Consider the following 19672-nt stretch of genomic DNA (forward strand, 5'->3'; position numbering starts at 1 on the left):
CATCAAAGGAGAAAAGCAGAGTGCAGGACCCTACCCAGAGAAGCAGTGATTCCAGAGATGGAGGCAAAGATGATGACGTGGAGAGATGGAGCGGCTGGGGACTCTAGACCCAGAGAGGGAGAGGGGCTGTGTGCTGATGACCGGGGAGGGGGAGTGGGGAGGCAGGCTTGCAAAGTATATCCTTTGGATGGTTGATGATGCATGTAGGGGATTCTAACCATGGCAATGAGCTGATATACAATAGGATGAATATAAAGCTAATGTTCTCCCATGTAAACTATCACATAATTCACAATAAACATTAAAAAAAAAAAAAGCTTCACACATGCTACTGTGGTGGTACCCACTGTGAGAACACAGTGTCCACCAGCCACTCGTGCCTGGCTGAGCAGTGTGGATCCCATCCACTGGGAGGCAGAATGTTCCCTCCTCAGTTCTTTGTTGCCCAGAGACCCTACCACTGGCTACAGAACACCTCTGCCAGCAGTGAGTTCAGTCTGCATCCTCAAGCACGGCCTATCCTCTCCCATACAACCTCAGTTTCCCCATGTATATGTGAGCAGGTTACCTCAGACTGACTACCAGGTGCCCTCCAGGACAGCATGAGTGTCTGCATCTGTGCTGGCAGTATGATAGGTCCTCCCACTGGTAGAGGGACAGAAAAGAAGGCCACCAAGGACAACCTTCTGTGGTGAACCACCAGACCAGGGCCTGGTTTCATTTTTTGGAGCAGTGTCATATTTGCCAGCAAGCTGGTCCTCTTCTCCCTGGGAGGCCTGACCCAGATGCCCAAGGGCAGGGCCACCTGGAAGAAAGAGCCCTGAGTCTGCTCTGCTGCCTCCCATGGGAGGATAGGGGGGACAGCCTACTGGGCACAGCCTTTCTCCTACTTGCATTGTTGCCCCTGTTTGCCCTGCCCATGGCAACCTCCTGCACAATTGTGAATTGGGCTGTTGTGATCACAGGGTTTTTCATTGGTTGGTTTTCAGAAGTAGATTGCCAGACCTTTCTTCCTGGTCCATGATTCACTCATACTTGCTTGGGGAGTAGCAAGGCTTGGCACATAGTGAAACTGAACGGAGATGGGCTGAATGACCAGCAGGTGAGCTCTAGTGGTCTAGAATGCTAGCCAAGAGCACCTCTTTCTTGCTCTTCCAGAAGGTTCCACATCCTATGTATACCTAACTGCTGACTGAGGCAGCACGCAGGGAACCCAACAGCAGGCTGGACACTAGCTCAGGCTCGCTGCCCCTCCAGCCTTTGTCTTGCCACCTCTGTCTTCTGATCGTTGTCGTTATTGTTGTGTGTGGACAAGTAAATTCCAGTTCACAGTGTGACCTTATGAATAGATGCTCCCTTAGGGTTTTCTAGGCTGTAATCTTTACAGGAGCAGCAGTAAGGGAGAAAGGACAGCAAAAGTCGCTCCCTTTCTAAACAGCCTGTACTCATCAAACCAGACCGTATTATGCCCCTTCTTAGCTTTGCATCTAGTTGGACTTGACAGTCGTGTGTGTGTGTGTGTGTGTGTGTGTGTGTGTGTGTGTGGTGTTGTTGAGTTCTGTCAAGTCGGTTCCAACTCATAAGTGACCCTATATGGGTATATAGGGTTTGCGGTGCAAACCAACATTGCAGTCCAGTGCTTTAACCAGCAGTATCACACCAGGACTATATATAAACATGTACCTTTTCAACATTTTTCACATGGACAGTTCAGTAACATGACTGGTATGCATATTATTCAATCATCACCATTAAAATTCACTATTCACATTAAGGTCAGCATCCCCTAATAAATAACTTTCCCCACTCCTGCCTGCCTCTGCTAACCACCAATAGACTTTGATCTCTGTATATATTTAAATGTTGTAGACACTTCAGTCAATGAGATTGTACAATATTTGTCCTTTTGTGACTTACCTATTTCACTCAGCATAACACTTTTAAGGTTCATTCGTGTTGTAGCATGCACTAGGGCTTCATTTCTCTTTAGGGTTAAAAAAGATTCTATTTATTGATATATTAATATACCACTTTTGTTTGTGTATTTATTTGTTGATGGATATTTTATGCTGTTTTTAACAATTATTGCTGCTGCTGTTAGGTGGCATCAAATCAATTTCGACTCATAGCGACTCTATGTACGACACAATGAAACTGCCCAGTCCTGCACCATCCTCACAATCATTGCTAAGCCTGAACCCATTATTACTGCCACTGTGGCAATCCATGTCATTGGGGTTCTTCCTCTTTATTGCTGACCCTACACTTTACCAGTATGATGTCCTTCTCCAATGATATGTCTGAAGTATAAGGGATGAAGTCTCACCATCCTGGCTTCTAAGAGCATTCTAGTTGTGCTTCTTCAAACACAGTTTGCTCTTCTAGCAGTCCATGGTACTTTTATTATTCTTCTCCAACACCATAACTTAAATGCATCAATTCTTCTATGGTCTTTCTTATTCACTGCCCAACTTTCACACGCATATATATGAAGCTGTTGAAAATTCCAAGGCTTGGGTCAAGCTCACCTTAGTCCTCAAACTGACATCTTTGTTCCTGAACACTATAAAGACGTCTTACGCAGCATATTGTCTAATGCAATATGTTGTTTGATTTCTTGACTGCTGTTCCATGAGTCTTGATAGTGTTGTTAAGTGCTGTGGAGTTGGTTCCGACCCATAGCAACCTTATATAGGGTTTCTGAGGAGTGACTGGTGACCTTGAACCATCCACCTTGCCGTTTAAGCCGACTTTGCCATTCAGCGTATTAACCCACAGCACACATCAGGGCTCCATATTATACAATGACCCTCCTTAAAAGCTGCTCTTTTCAAGAAAAGAAAAAAAAACTCCTTAGTTCAATAGCTGTGCTCTAAAAACACTTTCAGATATGTAAGAAAGTGATAGTATTTAAACTATTCATAATTTAGATGGAAAATCTTCTAAATTTCGGAATCCTGTATCACCTAAACAATACAATTTCTCTGGCTTTATAAAATAAAGATCTCATGTTTCTTCAGATATAGCCAGTGACAGAAAAGGCAATATAAAATAATTTAATGTATGCAACTCCAATTTCTTTTGAAAACCATTAATTTTAATGTTTCATACAATTAAGTATCAAGGATAAGACTTCAGTTTTTTTTGTTTTTTTTCATTTTTGCATTCTTCTTTAGGTTATCTACAGTTAATCTGTTGTCGTTAAGTACTGTTGAGTCCGTTCAGATTCATCATGACCCTGTATAGAGTTTCCAATGAGCTGCTGGTGGGTGTGAACCGCTAATCTTGTGATTAGCAGTCCAGTGCTGATTCTACAGTGCCACACTAGGCTCCTATGTTGTTGTTGTTAAGTGCCATCAAGTCAATTCTGACCCTTAGCGACCCTGTATAGGGTTTCCAAGGAGCAGCTGGTGAGCTTGAACCGCCAACCTTGCAGTTCAAATGACTTTGCACCCTGACACATTAGCCCACAGCACCACACCAGGACTCTATACTACTACTTAAATGAATTACAGGAAACAATTTTGAAGTTTACTCAAAATTGTTGTGAGTTGTGTTGATTGTGTGTTGTATGTCGACAGTGGATCCAAGCAAAATGAAGTCTTCAACAACTTCAATCTTTTCTCCATTTATATTATCCTATCACAGATAACATTCCAAATGTTCGTTTTGATGATGAATGTGATGCCATTCACCATTCCTCTTCAATTTGTCATTCCCGGCATAGTAAACCACTTATGATTATCAGATCAAATAGACTATACCAGTCCATTTCAGCTTACTAATACCATTTCATGTTTGACAACTTCTAGTTTTTCTAGATTCATAGTCCATGCATTCCATGTTCCAATTATTAATGGATATTTACACCTGTTTCTCCTCATTTGCCTCATCAGAAAATGAAGGTCCCCAAAACTTTACTCCATTCACATCATCAAGGTCAACTCTACTTTGAGGAGGCAGCTCTTCTCCAATCATATTTTGAATGCCTTCCATACTGCAGACTCATCTTCTGGCACTATATCTGACAGTTTTCTGGTGATCTTCATCATGTTTCAATATTCAATATTTTGGTGCTATCTGACAATGTTCCACTGCTATTTGTAAGGTTTTCGGTGGGTAAACAATCAGTTGTCCACCTTTCCTTCTTCCTAGTCTGTCTTAGTCTGGAAGCTCAGCTGAAACCTGTCCACCATGGGTGACCCTTCTTGTATTTAAAATACCCGTGGCATAGCTTCCAGCATCACAATAACATGCAAGTGACCACAGTAAGACAAACTGACAGATAAGTGGTGGACACCATCTTGTCGTGACCCATAACTCAAATGCATCAATTCTCCTACGGTCTTCCTTAGTCACTGTACAACTTTCACATGTATACATTGTTGTTGTTAAGTACCAACTCATAGTGACCCTGCACAAGATTTTCGAGGCTATACATCTTTACGGGAGCAGAAATCTTCCTCTTTCCCCTGCAGAATGGCTGGTAGTTTCAAACTGCCAACTTTGAGGTTAGCAGCCCAATTTGTAACCACTATGCTACCAGAGCTCCTTTGCATACAAGGTTATTGAAAATACCATGGCTTGAGTCAGGTGCTCTATGTCCTCAAACTGACATCCTTCTTCTTAAACACTTTAAAGAGGTTCTTGCAGCAGATTTGTCAATACAGTACATCATTTGATTTCTTGACTGTTGTTTTTATGCATGTTCATTGTGGATCCGAGCAAAATGAAGTCCTTGACAACTTCAATCTTTTCTCCATTTGTCATGAAGTTATTTATTGGTCTAGTTGTGAGAATTTTTGTTTTCTTTACATTGAGGTGCAATCCATATTGAAAGCTGTAGTCTTTGATCTTCATGAGTATGTATGTTAAGGCCTCTTCACTTTCAGCAAGCAAGATTGTATCATCTGCATATCACAGGTTGTTAATGAGTCTTCCTCCAATCCTAATGCCATATTCTTCATATAATCTAGCTTCTCATATGATTTTCTCAATTTATAGATTAAATAAGTATGGTTAAAGGATGCAACCCTGGCGCACACCTTTCACGATTTTAAACCATTCAGTATCCAATTACTCTGTTCAAACGACTGCCTCTTGGACTAGCTACAGGTACCTCATGGCACAATTAAATGTTCTGGGATACCCATTCCTCACAGTACTATCATTAGTTCGTTATAATTCACACAGTCAAATGCCTTTGCGTAAGCAATAAAGCACAAGAAAACATCTTTTTTGTATATTCTGCTTTTAGCTGAGATCCATCTGATGTCAGCAATGATATACCTCATTCCATGTCCTCTTCTGAATTCAGATTGATTTTCTGGCAACTCCCTTTCAATGTACAGCTGCAACCATTTTTTAATTATCTTCAGCAAAATTTTGCTTACATGTGAAATTAATGATGTTGTTCAATTATTTCCACATTCTATTGGGTCACCCTTCTTTGGAATGGGTACAAAATATGGATCTTTTCCCATCTGTTGGCCAGGTAGCTGTATTACAAATTTTTTTAAAGTAGATGAGTGAACACCTCCAGTTTATTGAAACATTTTCACTTGTTTTCTGTCAATTTCTGCAGCCTTATTTTTCACCGATGCCTTCAGTGTAGCTTGGACTTCTTCCTTCAGTACCATCCATTCTTGATCATATGCTACCTCTTGAAATGGCTGAACATCAACCAATTCTTTTTGGCACAGTGACTGTGTGTTCCTTCCATCTTTTTTTTTTTAAGGTTTTTATTGTGGATTGAGTGAAAGTTTACAGGGCGGATCACCAGTTTTACATTCAACAAATCATACACCTTGTTTCATTTAAATTATTATAATCCCCTCCATGTACCATCAGTTAACAGTATTTCTCTCTATCCACTTTAGCTTTTTAAAAATAATAATAATAATAAACACTCAGGCATATATAATAATTTGCATCTCCAAAGGGCACATTCTGCAAATCTGCCTCCTGGCCACCAGCTGTTAGTCCCTCTCGTCCCATAAATCTAGAGTCCTCAGCCGCTCCCCCTTTCCATGCCCCCATCTCTGGCATCGCTGCTTCTCTGGATAAGGTCCTGCATTCTGCTTATGGGCTTCTCCCTTGATGGTCCTAGGGTCCTCTGTTTCTGGACTGTAAGATTAACCACTCCCCTGTTTTTGTTATAAAACTTCTACCTTCAAAAAAAAACAAAAAAAAACTTCTGCCTTTACAATTGTGACAGTCGCAATTAGTCATGATAACAATTATTCACTATTGAATCATATGAATCTTATCCTCATCTCTTTTCACCAGACCCTTCCATCTTCTTTTGATGCTTCCTGCATCCTTCAATATTTTGCCCACGTTGCTGTTATTAAGTGCTGTTGTGTCAGTTCCAACTTATAGCAACCCTATATGGGTTTCCAAGGAGAAGCTGGTGCATTTGAGCTAAATAGTAGAATAGTCATTAGGTTTTAATAATAATAATATTGTGATAAAAGCATACACAGCAAAACATTCGTCAATTCAACAGTTTCTTCCTATAAGTATAATTCAGTGACACTGCTTGCCTTTTCATATTGTATAGCCATTAGGACTTGACAGTCTAATAAAGCAAACTCTGGGAAATGGTGGGTAGGACCTTAGGCCTCCTTACCACCCATTTCCTCCCTCCCTCATTCCTCTCTACCTGAAACAAATGCCACCTGACCCTACCCAACTCTAGGAGTTAGGGAGCAGATCACACTGCAGTGAACTGACTTCTGTGAGGAGGAAGAATGGAAAATTAAAGACAATAGAAAGGTGATGGAAGAGAAACTGGCATGGGGGTGTTGACTGGTGTTGAGGAGCACAGGCTCCATGCTGAGAGACAGGTGAGGGGTAGAGGAGGATGCGGCAGTTTGACTCCCCAGGGTTTCTGTCTGCTACTTGGGTGCAGGTGTTGTCTGCTCTTAGAAAAAGGGCACACAATGGGAGCACGTGAGGTATGGGTTGGGACAGCACCACTGGGAAGCCATGTGAGCTCAGGCTTGAACTCATGGCCTCCCAGTGGTGCTGTCCCTGTGCTGTCTAAACACTGTAGCATGAATCTCAGAGTAGAAGGTGAGCAGGTTGTCAGTTATTCACAGGGAGTCTCTAGCGTGTACTTGGGGTTGGTCCTGGATAAGGCTTATGGGCAGCCTCGTTCTCCAAGAGGTCGTCTCAGGTGGGAGCCAATCCAGCTGCAAAACCCATGGCCTTACAAATCCTGTGTGCCCAGGGACCCCCTGAGCCCCAAGGAACTTTCTCACAGCCCCTGGGAGGCAGGTCCCCCACCCTGTCCGAGTAGCCACCTACCTGCCCAGCATCCTGCTACACCAGGCCTTCTGCCTAACCATGCCACCCAGAAGAACCACCCAGACAAATCCATTTGTTCAGCCACCTCAACGAAGGCAAATATTTTCATCTGGTTTGAGTTATGCAGGCAGAGAATTTCACAGTCATACCCACTAATGACCATCAGAACCTCTCCATGCTACTCTATTCCTAGAGCCAGGCAGGGAGGAGTAACTGGCCACCTTGAGCCCCATTGATCGCACACTTCAGCCTGAGTCATGCCCAGCCTGAGTCAGCTGAGCACTGGCCTTCCCAGAGCCCAGAAACTGGGGGTCAACTCATAGGTTCTTGGGGAGTATCTTAGGGTTCTCTAGAGAAGCAAAAACAGTGATGTATGGAACTGTAGGATAAGTACCAGCCTGCAACCAAAAGGTCAGTGGTTCAAACCTAGCAGCCACTCCATTGAAACCCTACACAGGGTGGCTATGAGTCAGAATTAACTCAACTTGATGGCACCTAAAGCACACACAGAGATATATCTGTAGCACAAGACCTCTTCAAAATATTAAAGAGCAAAGACGTCAGTGTGAGGACTAAGGTATGCCTGACCCAAGTCATGGTATTTTCAATTGCCTCTTATGTATGTGAAAGTTGGATAATGAATAAAGAAGACCATAGATGAATTGATGCATTTGAGTTATGGTGTTGGATAAGAATATTAAAAGTACAATAGACTGCCAGAAGAACAAAGAGATCTATGTTGGAAGTACAGCCAGAATGTTTCTTAGAAGCAAGGATATTGAGACTTCATCTCTCATACTTCAGACATGTTTTCAGGAGGAAACAGTCCTTGGAGAAGGACATCATGCGGTAAAATTGAAGGTCAGTGAAAAAGGGGAAGACCCCCAATGAGATGAATTGGCACAATGGCGGCAGCAGTGGACTTAAGTGTAACAACAATTATGAAGATGGTATTTTTGTTGTGCTGAGTCAGAACCAACTCAACAGCATCTAACAACAACAACAATTGAGAGAGAGAGAGAAAGGCAGAGAGAGAAACAGAAAGAGAGGGTTTTATATCAAGGAAATGGTTCACACAGTTGTAGATGCCGGCAAGTTCCGTGTCTGTGGGTCAGATGTCAGGCTGCAAGCTTCCTAACTCATGTAGCTACAGGTGCTGATGAAGCGAAGATCAGCAGGTCAGAAGGCTCTCATGAGCACCTTGGCCTGTCGGGGCCAAAGTACATGGCTTGATTTCCTCTTTTTGGCTGCAGAGGCAAATGACTCCAAGGTTGGCAGGTAAGATGACAGGCTGCTGATTGATGACTCCTAGGATCTCCAGGCAATACGGCAGGCTCCTGACTTGAGTTAAGAAAACCAGAAGTCAGATGAGGAGCCAAACACAGCACAAAGCAAATATATTTTGCCTGGGTGTTTAATATATTAAAAGCAGGCCACACCCTTGAGAACATTCCTTTCAATTGATTGGCTGCTCAAAGCAGATGTCATCATGTAAGAGATTACATTATATTAGATCTCATCATGGGTATTACTACATCTTAACTGCCAAACTCTGAATCCTGGCTCAGTCAAGTTGATGCAAAACCTTAGCCATCACAGGGGGAACCTGGATGTCCTGTCTCTTAGGAGTAGAGGACACAACGCCATGTGTGCTGAAGGAGCTCCTGCCCCCACACCCTCACTTTCCCTAAAACACGTACCCAGTGACCCAGAGGTGCTTTGGGGCCAGCCCCACGAGGCTCCCAGCACTGTGCCCACACTCAGGAGTGGGAAAGGAAATCAAGCCATGTATTTTGACCCCAACAGGCCAAGGTGCTCATGAGTCCCCAGTGGGTCATAGCAGTGGGTGTGGCAGAGGGCATGGAGCCTACATGGTTTGAGAAACCAGACTCTGTTATGGGGATACCAGACTCCCAGCCTCACATGTCCTGGGTGATTCCTCCACAAAAGCCAAACTCTAGGTCTGTGTCCTGGATCAAGGCTATAATCCATGTAACTGGCATGGATTTCTGCCTCCAGCTATCGGGGTGCCAGAAATAGCATGCTTATAATTTTTCAGTTTTGTTTAACAATTGGGGCTTCAAGCCTCCATGCCGCCAGGCTAGCAATGAACTCATTCTCCCCTCACTCTCAGGCCTGTGTCAGGGTCAGGCTTTGCACTGAGGAGACCCTCTGAGATCCACAGCCAGCCCAGCTGTTCCCATGTATTCTTTCCCACTGTTTCTCAGAGGCCCCCTGTTAATGGACTGAATTGTGTTCTCAAAGAAGATTTGTTGAAGTCCTAACCCCAGATGCCTGTGAACATGACCTTGTTTGGAAACAATGTCTTTGAAGATAATATCAGTTGCAATTAACATGAAGTCTTACTGGAGTATAAGAAGTACAGTGCCCAGCAGTTAAACACTCAACAGCTATCCAAAAGGTTGTTCTGTGAAAGAATGATTTAGTGATCTCCTCCCATAAAGATTACATCCTAGAAAATCCTATGGAGCAGTTCCGGGGTCACCATGAATTGCAATCAATGGAACACAGCAACAACTTACTAGAGTAGGGTGGATCCTAATTCCATCTGAGTGGGGTCCTTATAAAAGAGAAGAGACACGGAGACCGAGAGACAAAGTGATGAAAAGTCTATAAGCCAAGAAAGTCCAAGGAATGACTAGGCCACCCGAAGGTCAAAAAAAAAAAAAACAAGGAAGGAAGTTCCCCTGAGCATTCCCACCTGAACTTGGACTTCTAGCCTCCACAATAAATTTCTGTCTTATAAGACACTCAGTTTTAGTATTTGTTACAGCAGTCCTAGGAAGTGAATGCACTCTCCTCTCCTCATCCAGTGATGGCTGACCAAAGTCAGACAGAGCCTCGGACCCTGGTACTTCTGTTCTTCAGCCTTGCCCAGAGCCCTGGGTAACAGGAACCTTTGTGGGCCCAGACATCTGCTTTAAAGCAGGGAGAAGGAAGAAGATGCACACGCACACACTCATGCATTCAAATACAAATGCACATATTCACAGTTACACACTCACACACACACACATTTTTCAGTAAACTATCCTGCTTCAGGGAGTCCTGGAATAGCACTATAGGATAAGTACTGGACTGCTAACCGCAAGGTCAGCAGTTCAAACCCACAAGCTGCTCCTAACCCTATGCAGAGTTGGTAAGAATCAGAACCAATTGGGCAGCACTTAACAACAACAGCAATCTTGCCTCAGACCTGATTCGTGGCTAGTCTCCTGTCTCTCCTGAAGTGCAGGGAGTGGTCTGGGAATTCTTGAGGGGTTTTGAGGTTGACTTTTGCAGGAAAGTGCAGTTTCTTGAAATACAATCACAGTGAAGTACCACCTGTCTTTCTATCACCTCCAAGCCCAGCACAGAGCCTGGTGTGCTGTGGGTGAGAAGCTAGAGATTAGAAATATGATTTAAAACTGCAACCTAGTGTATGCAACTTTCCCTCACCCATCTGTCAGTTTGTCATACTGTGGTGACTGGCATGTTGCTATGATGCTGAAAGCTATGCCACCAGCATTTCAAATACCAGCAGGGTCACCCATGGTGGACAGCTTTCAGTGGAGCTCCCAATCTAGGAATAAAGCTCTGGCATTCTATTTCTGAAAATTAGACAATGAACCTAAAGGATCCCAACAAAACATTGTCCAATAGAAAGCTGGAAAATGAGTCCTCTATGTTGGAAAACCCACTGCCATCAAATCAAGTCCAACTCATAGCAACCTTATAGGACACTCCATAGGGTTTCTGAGACTGACAGTCTTTATGGGCGCAGACTGCCACATCTTTCTCCCTTGGAACAGCCAGTGGGTTTAAACTAATGTCCTTTCAGTTAGCAACCCAACACTTTACCCACTGTACCACCAGAACTGCTTCTTAGGCTGGAAGGCACTCCAATATACATACGGCCACAGCAGTAATAATCATACTAATCAGCATACTAATCATCCTGGGATGATGGGATAAGACCAGACAATATTTTCTTCTGTTATATGGCAGGCCAACGTATCAACTAAAACTGACTCAATGGCAACTGACAACATAAGCAATGTGACTTCTGCACACCTTTACTTCTGACATCTGAGAAAATGGGAGACTTCAGGAATAGATAGACTCAGAGGAACTGGAGGAAAGGAATGAAAACTGAGGCAGAGAAGAAGGTAAAGAGGCATCAAAACTGTTTCCAGTGAGCTCTAGGAGAGATGGCAGGGATAGGGAATATCAATCGAAGCTGAGACCTTAGCTCCAACAGTAGGAGGTGAAGCTCAGGCAAGAGGGACCAGGGCCCGAGTGGTTCTGGCACAGTGAAGGCAGGGCCCTTTGGCTGGGAAGAGGACTGACTGTGTCTCCAGTCACATAGAGCTCTTCCCTGCTTCAGCATCTCAGCCAGCCAGGTCGCCGGAACGGATGTGGAGTGGAGGAATAGAAAGTGGAGACAGGATGACTTGCATCCTGAACTCTGAAAGGCTTAACACATGTGAGTGGAGGGCTGAGAATGGAAAAGAATGTGTGTCTGTGTACACATTATCTTCAATAAATCATGACATATTTATGAAATGTGGGGAAGGGAGGTACTGAAGGTACTAGTGAGCATGGTGCCCGCTATTCCTGAATTTAGCATCTATGATTTATGGTGTTGGCAAAGAATATTAAATATACTTAAGAACTACCAGAAAAATTTACAGCTCTGCCTTGGAAGAAATACAGCCAGTATTCTTCTTGGAAGTCAGTATGGAAAGACTTCATCCCTTATTATGGACATATTGTCAGGAGGGCCCAGTCCCTGGAAAAGAACATCATACTTGATAAAGTGGAGGGTCAGAGAAACCGAGGAAGACTCTCAATGAGATGGATTGATACAGTGGCTGCAACAATGGGCTCAAACATGGCAGCGGTGAGACTGATGGGGGACCAGGCAGTAGTATGTTCTGTTGTACATAGGTGCTATGAGTTGGAAATGGCTTGATGGCATGTAACAAACACAAAAATAAACAACCAACAGAACAATAACATGGTATGGTCTTTATCTGGGGTGTTTCTATGCTGTTTTATTTTGTTGTTGTTAGCTGTTGTCAAGTCTACCCTGGCCTCTTGATGACCACATGCACAATAAAACAAAATACTGCCCAGTCTGGCACCATGTCCTTGATTGGTTGCTAATCTGCCTGCAGTGATCCATAGGGTGTTCACTGGCTGGTCATCAGAAGTAGATCGCCAGGCCTTCTTTGCTAGTGCATCTTACTCTGGAAGACACACCTCCACTGACAGACAGGTGGAGCTGTAATGAGAAGCATTGGCTGGGAGTCAAACCTGAGTCCCACACGTAGGAGGTGAGAATTCTACTTCTGAATTCTACCACAGATCATTTTATTTTTAGTGAATATTAAAAAGTATTTGCCATGGCTTATGTAAGATCATTCCCACCCTCAACCTTATTTTCTTTCATAAGTCTGAAGTTTCTCAACTATAAACTCTTCTACCTCAAGAGTCTCCAGGTAGTAAGACCTTCTGATGGGGCAAGGACTCCTATAAGAATAGGTGGGTGAAAGTGTACTTGTGAATGAATAAATGAGCAGATGATTGAAGTATTTAATGAATGAATGTGTGAGAGACGAGGAATTCAGGCAATGAGGTGGAGGATAGAGGATCCGGGGCTCAGTAGTCCCAGAAAAAAAGACGTGTCTCCCTTTTCTCTTCCTCCACTGGCTGGGGGGAAGGCTCTGCTGTTTGTTAAGTGTTGTTGCACGGTGAACGTGATTGACCCAGGAAAGTCCTGCAGATTGGGAAGCTGGCCACTGACAAACTGAATCAAGCCCATAGGTTTTCCTTCTCAACAAGACTATCTGCCTTGTTTTCCTGTCTAGGTCCCCCTGGACGGCGTGGCAAGCCTGGACGAAGAGGTGATCCTGGTAAGTCTAGGTTTTCTCATTTCCTAAACCAAGACTGGGACCTGGTGGGGGTGTCTGGCCCATCCTACCCAATAGTCACAACTCTTGGTCCTGGGTGAGGTCTTCTTCTCCCTTCTAACTCCAGTCATTGTCCCTGGAGCCACATCGCCCAGCAGTGCTTCTTCGTGTCTCCTAGACATCTACAATCCCAGCAGTTGTCTCACAGTGCCCTCTGCCACTCCCTGAAACCAGTCCCCAGTCCCCTCTCAGTGATGAATTCCTCAGCACGTGACCAGCTTATCTGGGTGTCTCCTCTTCTTCCCTGAACTTGGTCCATTCTCCTTCTAGAGAGCAGACCCACCAGGGGAAGACTCCTGCACCTTCTTCCATACAGTTTACACTCTCCCATACAACTGCCCCTTCCCTGCCTTCCTCCCTCTTCTCTCCTTCCCTGGAACCTGCTCTTCACCCTGCCATTCCTGGCCTTTCCCTCTTCACTTCACCTCTTTCCTCTGCCTATAAAAGCCCCCAAGACTTTCCCCTCAAAGTAACTCCCTCTGAACTTGCCCCCATAGTGTCCCCTTCCCTCCTCCCTCATCGGCTTTCCTGAGGCTTTACCTTGTCTCCTTAGCTTTGCCTTCCATGCAGCCATAGCCACCCCAGCTTCCTCGTCATTCATTCCACTGAGAGTGTCCTGGCAAGAGTCAGCCATGGCCTCCACACGGCCACACCAGCAGGCACTTCACTGTCTTTTTGTTGTGGTATATATGTATATATATATATATATAGAGAGAGAGAGAGAGAGAGAGAGAGAGAGTGAGTCCTGGTGTGACACTGTAGGATAAGCAATGAACTGCTAACCACAAAGCTAGTGGTTCCAACCCACCAGTTCTTGTTTTTATTAAATGCTGTTGAGTCAGTTCTAACTCATAGTGACTCTGTATAGGGTTTCCAAGGAGTAGCTGGTGAGTTTGAACCGCCAACCTTGTGGTTCAAAATGACCTTGAGGTCAAATGCTTATCTTATGGCGCCACACCAGGACTCCAATAGATACACAGATAGATAGATACATAGAAGGAAGATAGATAGATAGATAGATAGATAGATAGATAGATAGATAGATAGATGGTGGTGGTTATGTTCCGTGGAGTCGAAACCGACTCATAGCGACCCTGTACAGGGTTTCCGAGGCTCTAAATCTTTACAGGAGCAGAAAGCCTCATCTTTCTCCTGCGGAACAGCTGGTAGTTTCAAAACTGCTGACCTTAAGGTTTGCAACCCGATTTGTAACCACTATAGGATAGATAGATAGAACAGACTTTTTCCAATACAACATTTTTTACAAGTATAATTCAGTAATATTAATTACATTCATCATGCTGTGCAACTCTTACCGCTATCTTTTTCCAAATTAGTCCATATCCCTTATCATAAACTCAGTGCCCCTGACAATATGTCCAATATGAAGCAATAACTGCCCATTTCCTTCCATTTCTGCTCCTGATTACCACAAATAAGCTTTGGTCTCTGTGCATTTGCCTATTTCATAGAAGTGGGATCATATAGTAAGAATAGTTGTTCTTCTGTCATTGACTGATTTCACTCAGCATGTGTTCAGGATTCATCCATGTTGTGGCTAGCATGTATCAGAATTTCATTTCTCTTGATGGCTGAATATTCCATTGTGTGCATATACCATATTTGGTTTATACACTCCTCTGTTGATGGACACTTAGGTGGTTCCCACCTTTTGCTTCTTGTGACTAGTTCTACAGTGATCATTGGTGTACGAGTATATATTTGTGTTCCTGCCTTCATTTCTTTTGGGAATGTCTTTATCTTCTTGACCCTCACTGTTGGCCACTCCCTCCCTCTATGTTCCTGTGGCCCAGCTTTACTCCCACACTGCTGGATTTTTATAAGGCCTAGTTGTCCCTTAAGTGCAGGACTCCCCAAGAATCATCCTTTGGCCCTTCTCTCTTCTCTGCCACAGTGTCCCAATTCTGTGGCTTCAGTTACCACCGTGACACCAACAATGGCCACCTTCCTACCTCCAGCTCAGTCTTCTCCTCTGAGCACTGCTGGCTGGACATAATACCCCTGCTGAACCTTGCAGAACCCCAACCTGCCCTCCTCACAGGGTGGATCTCCAACCACCTCTCCCCTAGGCAGACCCCTGGGTATCATCCTGTGCCCCTCCCTTCCCACTTCTCACATCATGTCCTGGCCACTCTCCTCCTCAGTTTGTCTTCCACCTTTGCCCACTTCTATGTCCCCACCATTATAACTCCCTGTAGCTCTCAGTGTCCCAGGCTCCCCAACTCCAGCCCCCGACATATCCATGATACCCTCTCCTTTCACAAGAGCCTTCAATGTGTGTCCTCCCCTGCCCAGAATGTCTCCTTCTCCACTCTGCCCCTGGTTCATCCTTTTTGTCCTTCAAGCCTAGCTCACATATCTCCTGCAAAAACAACAACAACAAAACCATCTATCTCTCCAACTGGGGACTATCACCCTGAATCTCCAGCTTCTAGCAATGAGTATGCATAAATTCAGGGAATAAATGGACTAATATATAAGTTGTGCTTAAACCCCAAACCCAAATCCATTGCCATTGAGTCAGTTCTGATTCGTGGCAACCCCATGTGCTGCAGAGAACTAACTCCATAGGACTTTTACTGGTTTCCCTCTTTCAGAAGTAGACCACTATGCCTTTCTTCCAAGGTACCTCTGGGTGAATTTGAACCACCAACCCTGTAATTGACTTATTGAGTAGTAGCCATCTAGGAAACTTGACAAGGAGGCCTCATCAACAGAAGGAGTCTGGCTGACTAGCTCCAGGAGAATCCAGGACAGGTTCTCATGTAGTCTCGGACTTTTCTCCCTGGAGCCAGCCTTCTTTTCCTGGTTCAGCTGCTTGTTCCTTCAATAAAGACCCTCCAAACAAACTCCCTAGAATTCACTTTGTGCTTCAACTTCCAGACACTGAGGCTGTTTTGTGTTAAGCTGCTTTTGTTGTTGTTAAGTGTCATCGAGTCGGTTCTGACTCATAACAACCTTGCATAGGGTTTCTGAGGAGTGGCTGGTGAGTTTGAACCACCCACCTTATGGTTAAAAGTCCAGTATTGATCCTACAGCACCACACCGGGACTCTAAAGGCTTCCTGCTAGAGCTTCCTTTAGTCTGTGTGTGAGAGAGAGACACGCTTCTGCATTATCGTGCCTCCAGATCCACACTACATCACTCCGTTCTTGTCTTCTTCCCTCATAATAGGTTTCATTGCCTTGTAATATAAACTCCTGTCATCCTTTTGGAAAGATATGAGAAAATATCTAAAATATAACTTATTTTAGAGCAAAGTATGAAATTATTCAATGTGCTCAACATACTCAAAACCCCATTCAAATTATCAACTCCAGTTTATAATAAGACAAGGAATTATAGAATGCCTGTAATTGTGCTAGGTCCCTTCATATACTTCACCTCATGTGTTCGTCACATTACAAAGTAAAAATGCATGGTTATCCCCATTTTGCAAGTAAGGAAACTGAGGATCCAAAGGAAAAAGTATCTTGTCTTAGGCCGGCTGCTTGGCAAGGCCCAGGCAGCACCTCCTCTCCTTCGCTTCCCTTTTCTTCTGTCGGTCCTGAATTTCCTGTATGTCAGAGAATGGTGTGAACAGAAAAGAACAGCTGTCCCTCCCTGTTTGGCTTTGACTGGACCTAGTGTTTGTGTCTAGATAGTTTAACACACATGCATATCCTGACTTCAGTTCCTTTCCCTGTGTATACCAGGCCTTTTCCTACCCCAGTTGAGCCTAGGGAGAAAGGCTCAGTTTTGCCTGGTGGGACAGGATCTGACTGAGATGTCTTTGGCAGCTGCTCCAGGCCTGCAGAGAAGGCTGACCCTGCCTGCCAGCAAAGCAGATTTTCTCAAACTCCCAGAGGACGCCTTTGTCTGAAAGGCCATGGGGCCCTGCATCTCTGTTTGTAGTGGAATGGATTTCTCACCTCCATTTGGGTCTGTTTCTTGCCTTGGAAATGCATGTGGCTGGACCAGTGGAGCCCAACCCTCTCCCTATACTCTGGAGTCATCTCTCTAGGGATCTAGGGGTGTAGGGCAGGACACTTTTTCCTCCAAGATCCCCCTTACTCCCAAAAGAATCCATCCTTCTCCTGGCTCCCACAACTTCAGATACCTCTCTGTGTTTTAGTATTTCCCACACTTGGTATGGTTGTCTGCAAACTTGTCTTTCCCCTCCCACAAAGCATGGCATCCTCAGAGAAGGAACTGTATCTGGATCCCCAATGCTCAATAAATGCTTGTTGAAAGGAAAGAGAGAGAAAGAGGGAGATGTGGGCAAAGGAAGTTTGGAGGGGAGGGTCCAGAGACAGGTGAAGTCCAGGATGCGGTTATGAAATGTTGTTTGTGCAGGTCAAGCCTGTATTAAGTACACAGAGACAAATAGAGATACTCTCTAGATCTCTCTGCAACTTCCAGCTGCTGATCAGCAGTTTCGGTGCTAGGCTTTTTATCTACTCCTTTGTGGCACCATGGGCTAATGCACTGGACTACAAAATCAGTTTGATCAGCAAGGTTGGCGGTTCAAGCTCACCAACTGCTCCTTGGAAACCCTATGCAGGGTTGACTTGGAATCAACTCAACGGTGCTTAACAACAACAAAACTCAGTGGAAGGAGTACTTCTGGAACAGTGGAGTAAGAAATTCCAAAAATCTATCCCTCCATAAAAGCAATGAGCACCCTGGAGAAAATAAACTTTTTTAGTACTCTAGAAATGACTGAAAGGTGGCTGATAGCAACCTGAGAAACTTTTATTAAAGAAACTGGACTGAATCTTGGTAAGATCAGCAAGTTTTGTAGCACTTTAACTTGCCCTATTCCCATTAACTTTTCCCCAGCTCCACCGGTAGCCTTGAAAACCAGCAACCTAACAACCACACCTATGAAATCCAGCACACTAGCAGCCACTGGAGAGTCAGAACAGGTTTGGAACTCACCAAATGCTCATCTTCAGAGAATTGTCATTATTTGCCTGCTTGATAACTCCCCATAAAAGCCCCCTTTACAGGGTGTGGCTTTATTTGACTTGACACAGAGCTGACTCAGTGGGAAAAGCTCTATCACCAGAGTACTTGTCAAAAATAATCGGTAACAACTGTATGCCATTGAAGCTGCCAGTTTACTTGTTTACTACCAGTTGGGGTAAACAAGAGGCTGACAAAAAATTTAAAGGAAAACCTAGGGAATGAGCTATCTAAAGGAACTTTAAAAAGCTCTGTGGCACTATAAGGATAAGCACTCAACCACAAGGTCAGTTTGGACTTCAAGGTTGATAGTTCAAACTCACCATCTGCTCCTCAGAAACCCTATACATGGTCACTGTAAGTCAGGACCAATTTCATAGCATTTAACAATGTATCCCTCAGGGACTCCTGGTGTGGCACTGTAGGATTAGCACTGGACTGCAAACCTCAAGGTCGACAGTTCAAACCCACCAGCTACTCCCCAGAAACCCTGTATAAGGTCACTATGAATCAGGGACCAACTTGATAGCACTTAACAACAACAAGCTAACTTGTTGTTAGGACTGCTGGCATGGCACTGTAGGATAAACACTGCACTGTGAACCACAAGGTCAACAGTTCAAACCCACCAGCTGCTTCTTGGAAAACCTATGCAGGTTGTTATGAGTTGGAACAGAATGGATAGCACTTAACAACAGCAAGCTAACCAAACACAGAATAATTCAGTGGCCACACATAACAAAGTAAATACACTTTAGAGAAATAGTACCAGGAAGCTATTTCTTTTGTTTGTAGAAACAAACAACAACAACAAACAAAAACAAAAACCTAGGGACAGGAAAGGGAATTTGATTTTAAATGGCCACCCAATCTTCAACAAAATAATGAGACATGCATAGATACAGGAAAATGTGGTTGGCATAAAAGGACAAAAAACAGTCAATAGAAATTATCTCTGAGGAATAATTTGGACTTAATACCACCACTCATCTGTCACTTTGTCATACTATGGTGGCTTGTGAGTTGCTGTTATTCTGAAAGCTATGCCACCGGTATTTTAAATACCAATACGGTCACCCATGGTGGACAGGTTTCAGATGAGCTTCCAGACGAAGACAGACTAGGAAGAAAGAGTGACGAACTACATCCGAATATTTAGTCACTGAAAACCTTATAAACAGCAGAGAAACACTGTCAGATATAGTGCCAGAAAAGAGCCCCTCAGATTGGAAGGCACTCAAAATGCTACTGGAGAAGAGCTACTGCCTCAGACTCCAGTTGACCGTGATGATACGAATGGAATAAAGCCCTCGGGACCTTCATTTGCTGATGGGGCACAATTCAAAGTAAAGAGAAACAGCTGTAAACATCCATTAATAATCGGAACATGGAATGTACAAAGTATAAATCTAGGTAAA

The 19672-nt window shown here is 44.0% G+C and overlaps 1 protein-coding gene across 1 annotated transcript in view; it reads left to right on the forward strand.

Moving 5' to 3' along the window:
- Positions 1-19672, forward strand: part of COL23A1 (collagen, type XXIII, alpha 1) — a 544452-nt gene that overhangs the window by 446338 nt on the left and 78442 nt on the right. Inside the window, exon 3 of the mRNA XM_006873486.1 lies at positions 13185-13229. Coding sequence (XP_006873548.1) covers positions 13185-13229 — 45 coding nt within the window. The remainder of the gene's footprint in view (positions 1-13184; positions 13230-19672) is intronic.

Source organism: Chrysochloris asiatica, unplaced genomic scaffold, assembly GCF_000296735.1.
Source record: "Chrysochloris asiatica unplaced genomic scaffold, ChrAsi1.0 scaffold00242, whole genome shotgun sequence".
Classification (NCBI taxonomy): Eukaryota; Metazoa; Chordata; class Mammalia; order Afrosoricida; family Chrysochloridae; genus Chrysochloris; species Chrysochloris asiatica.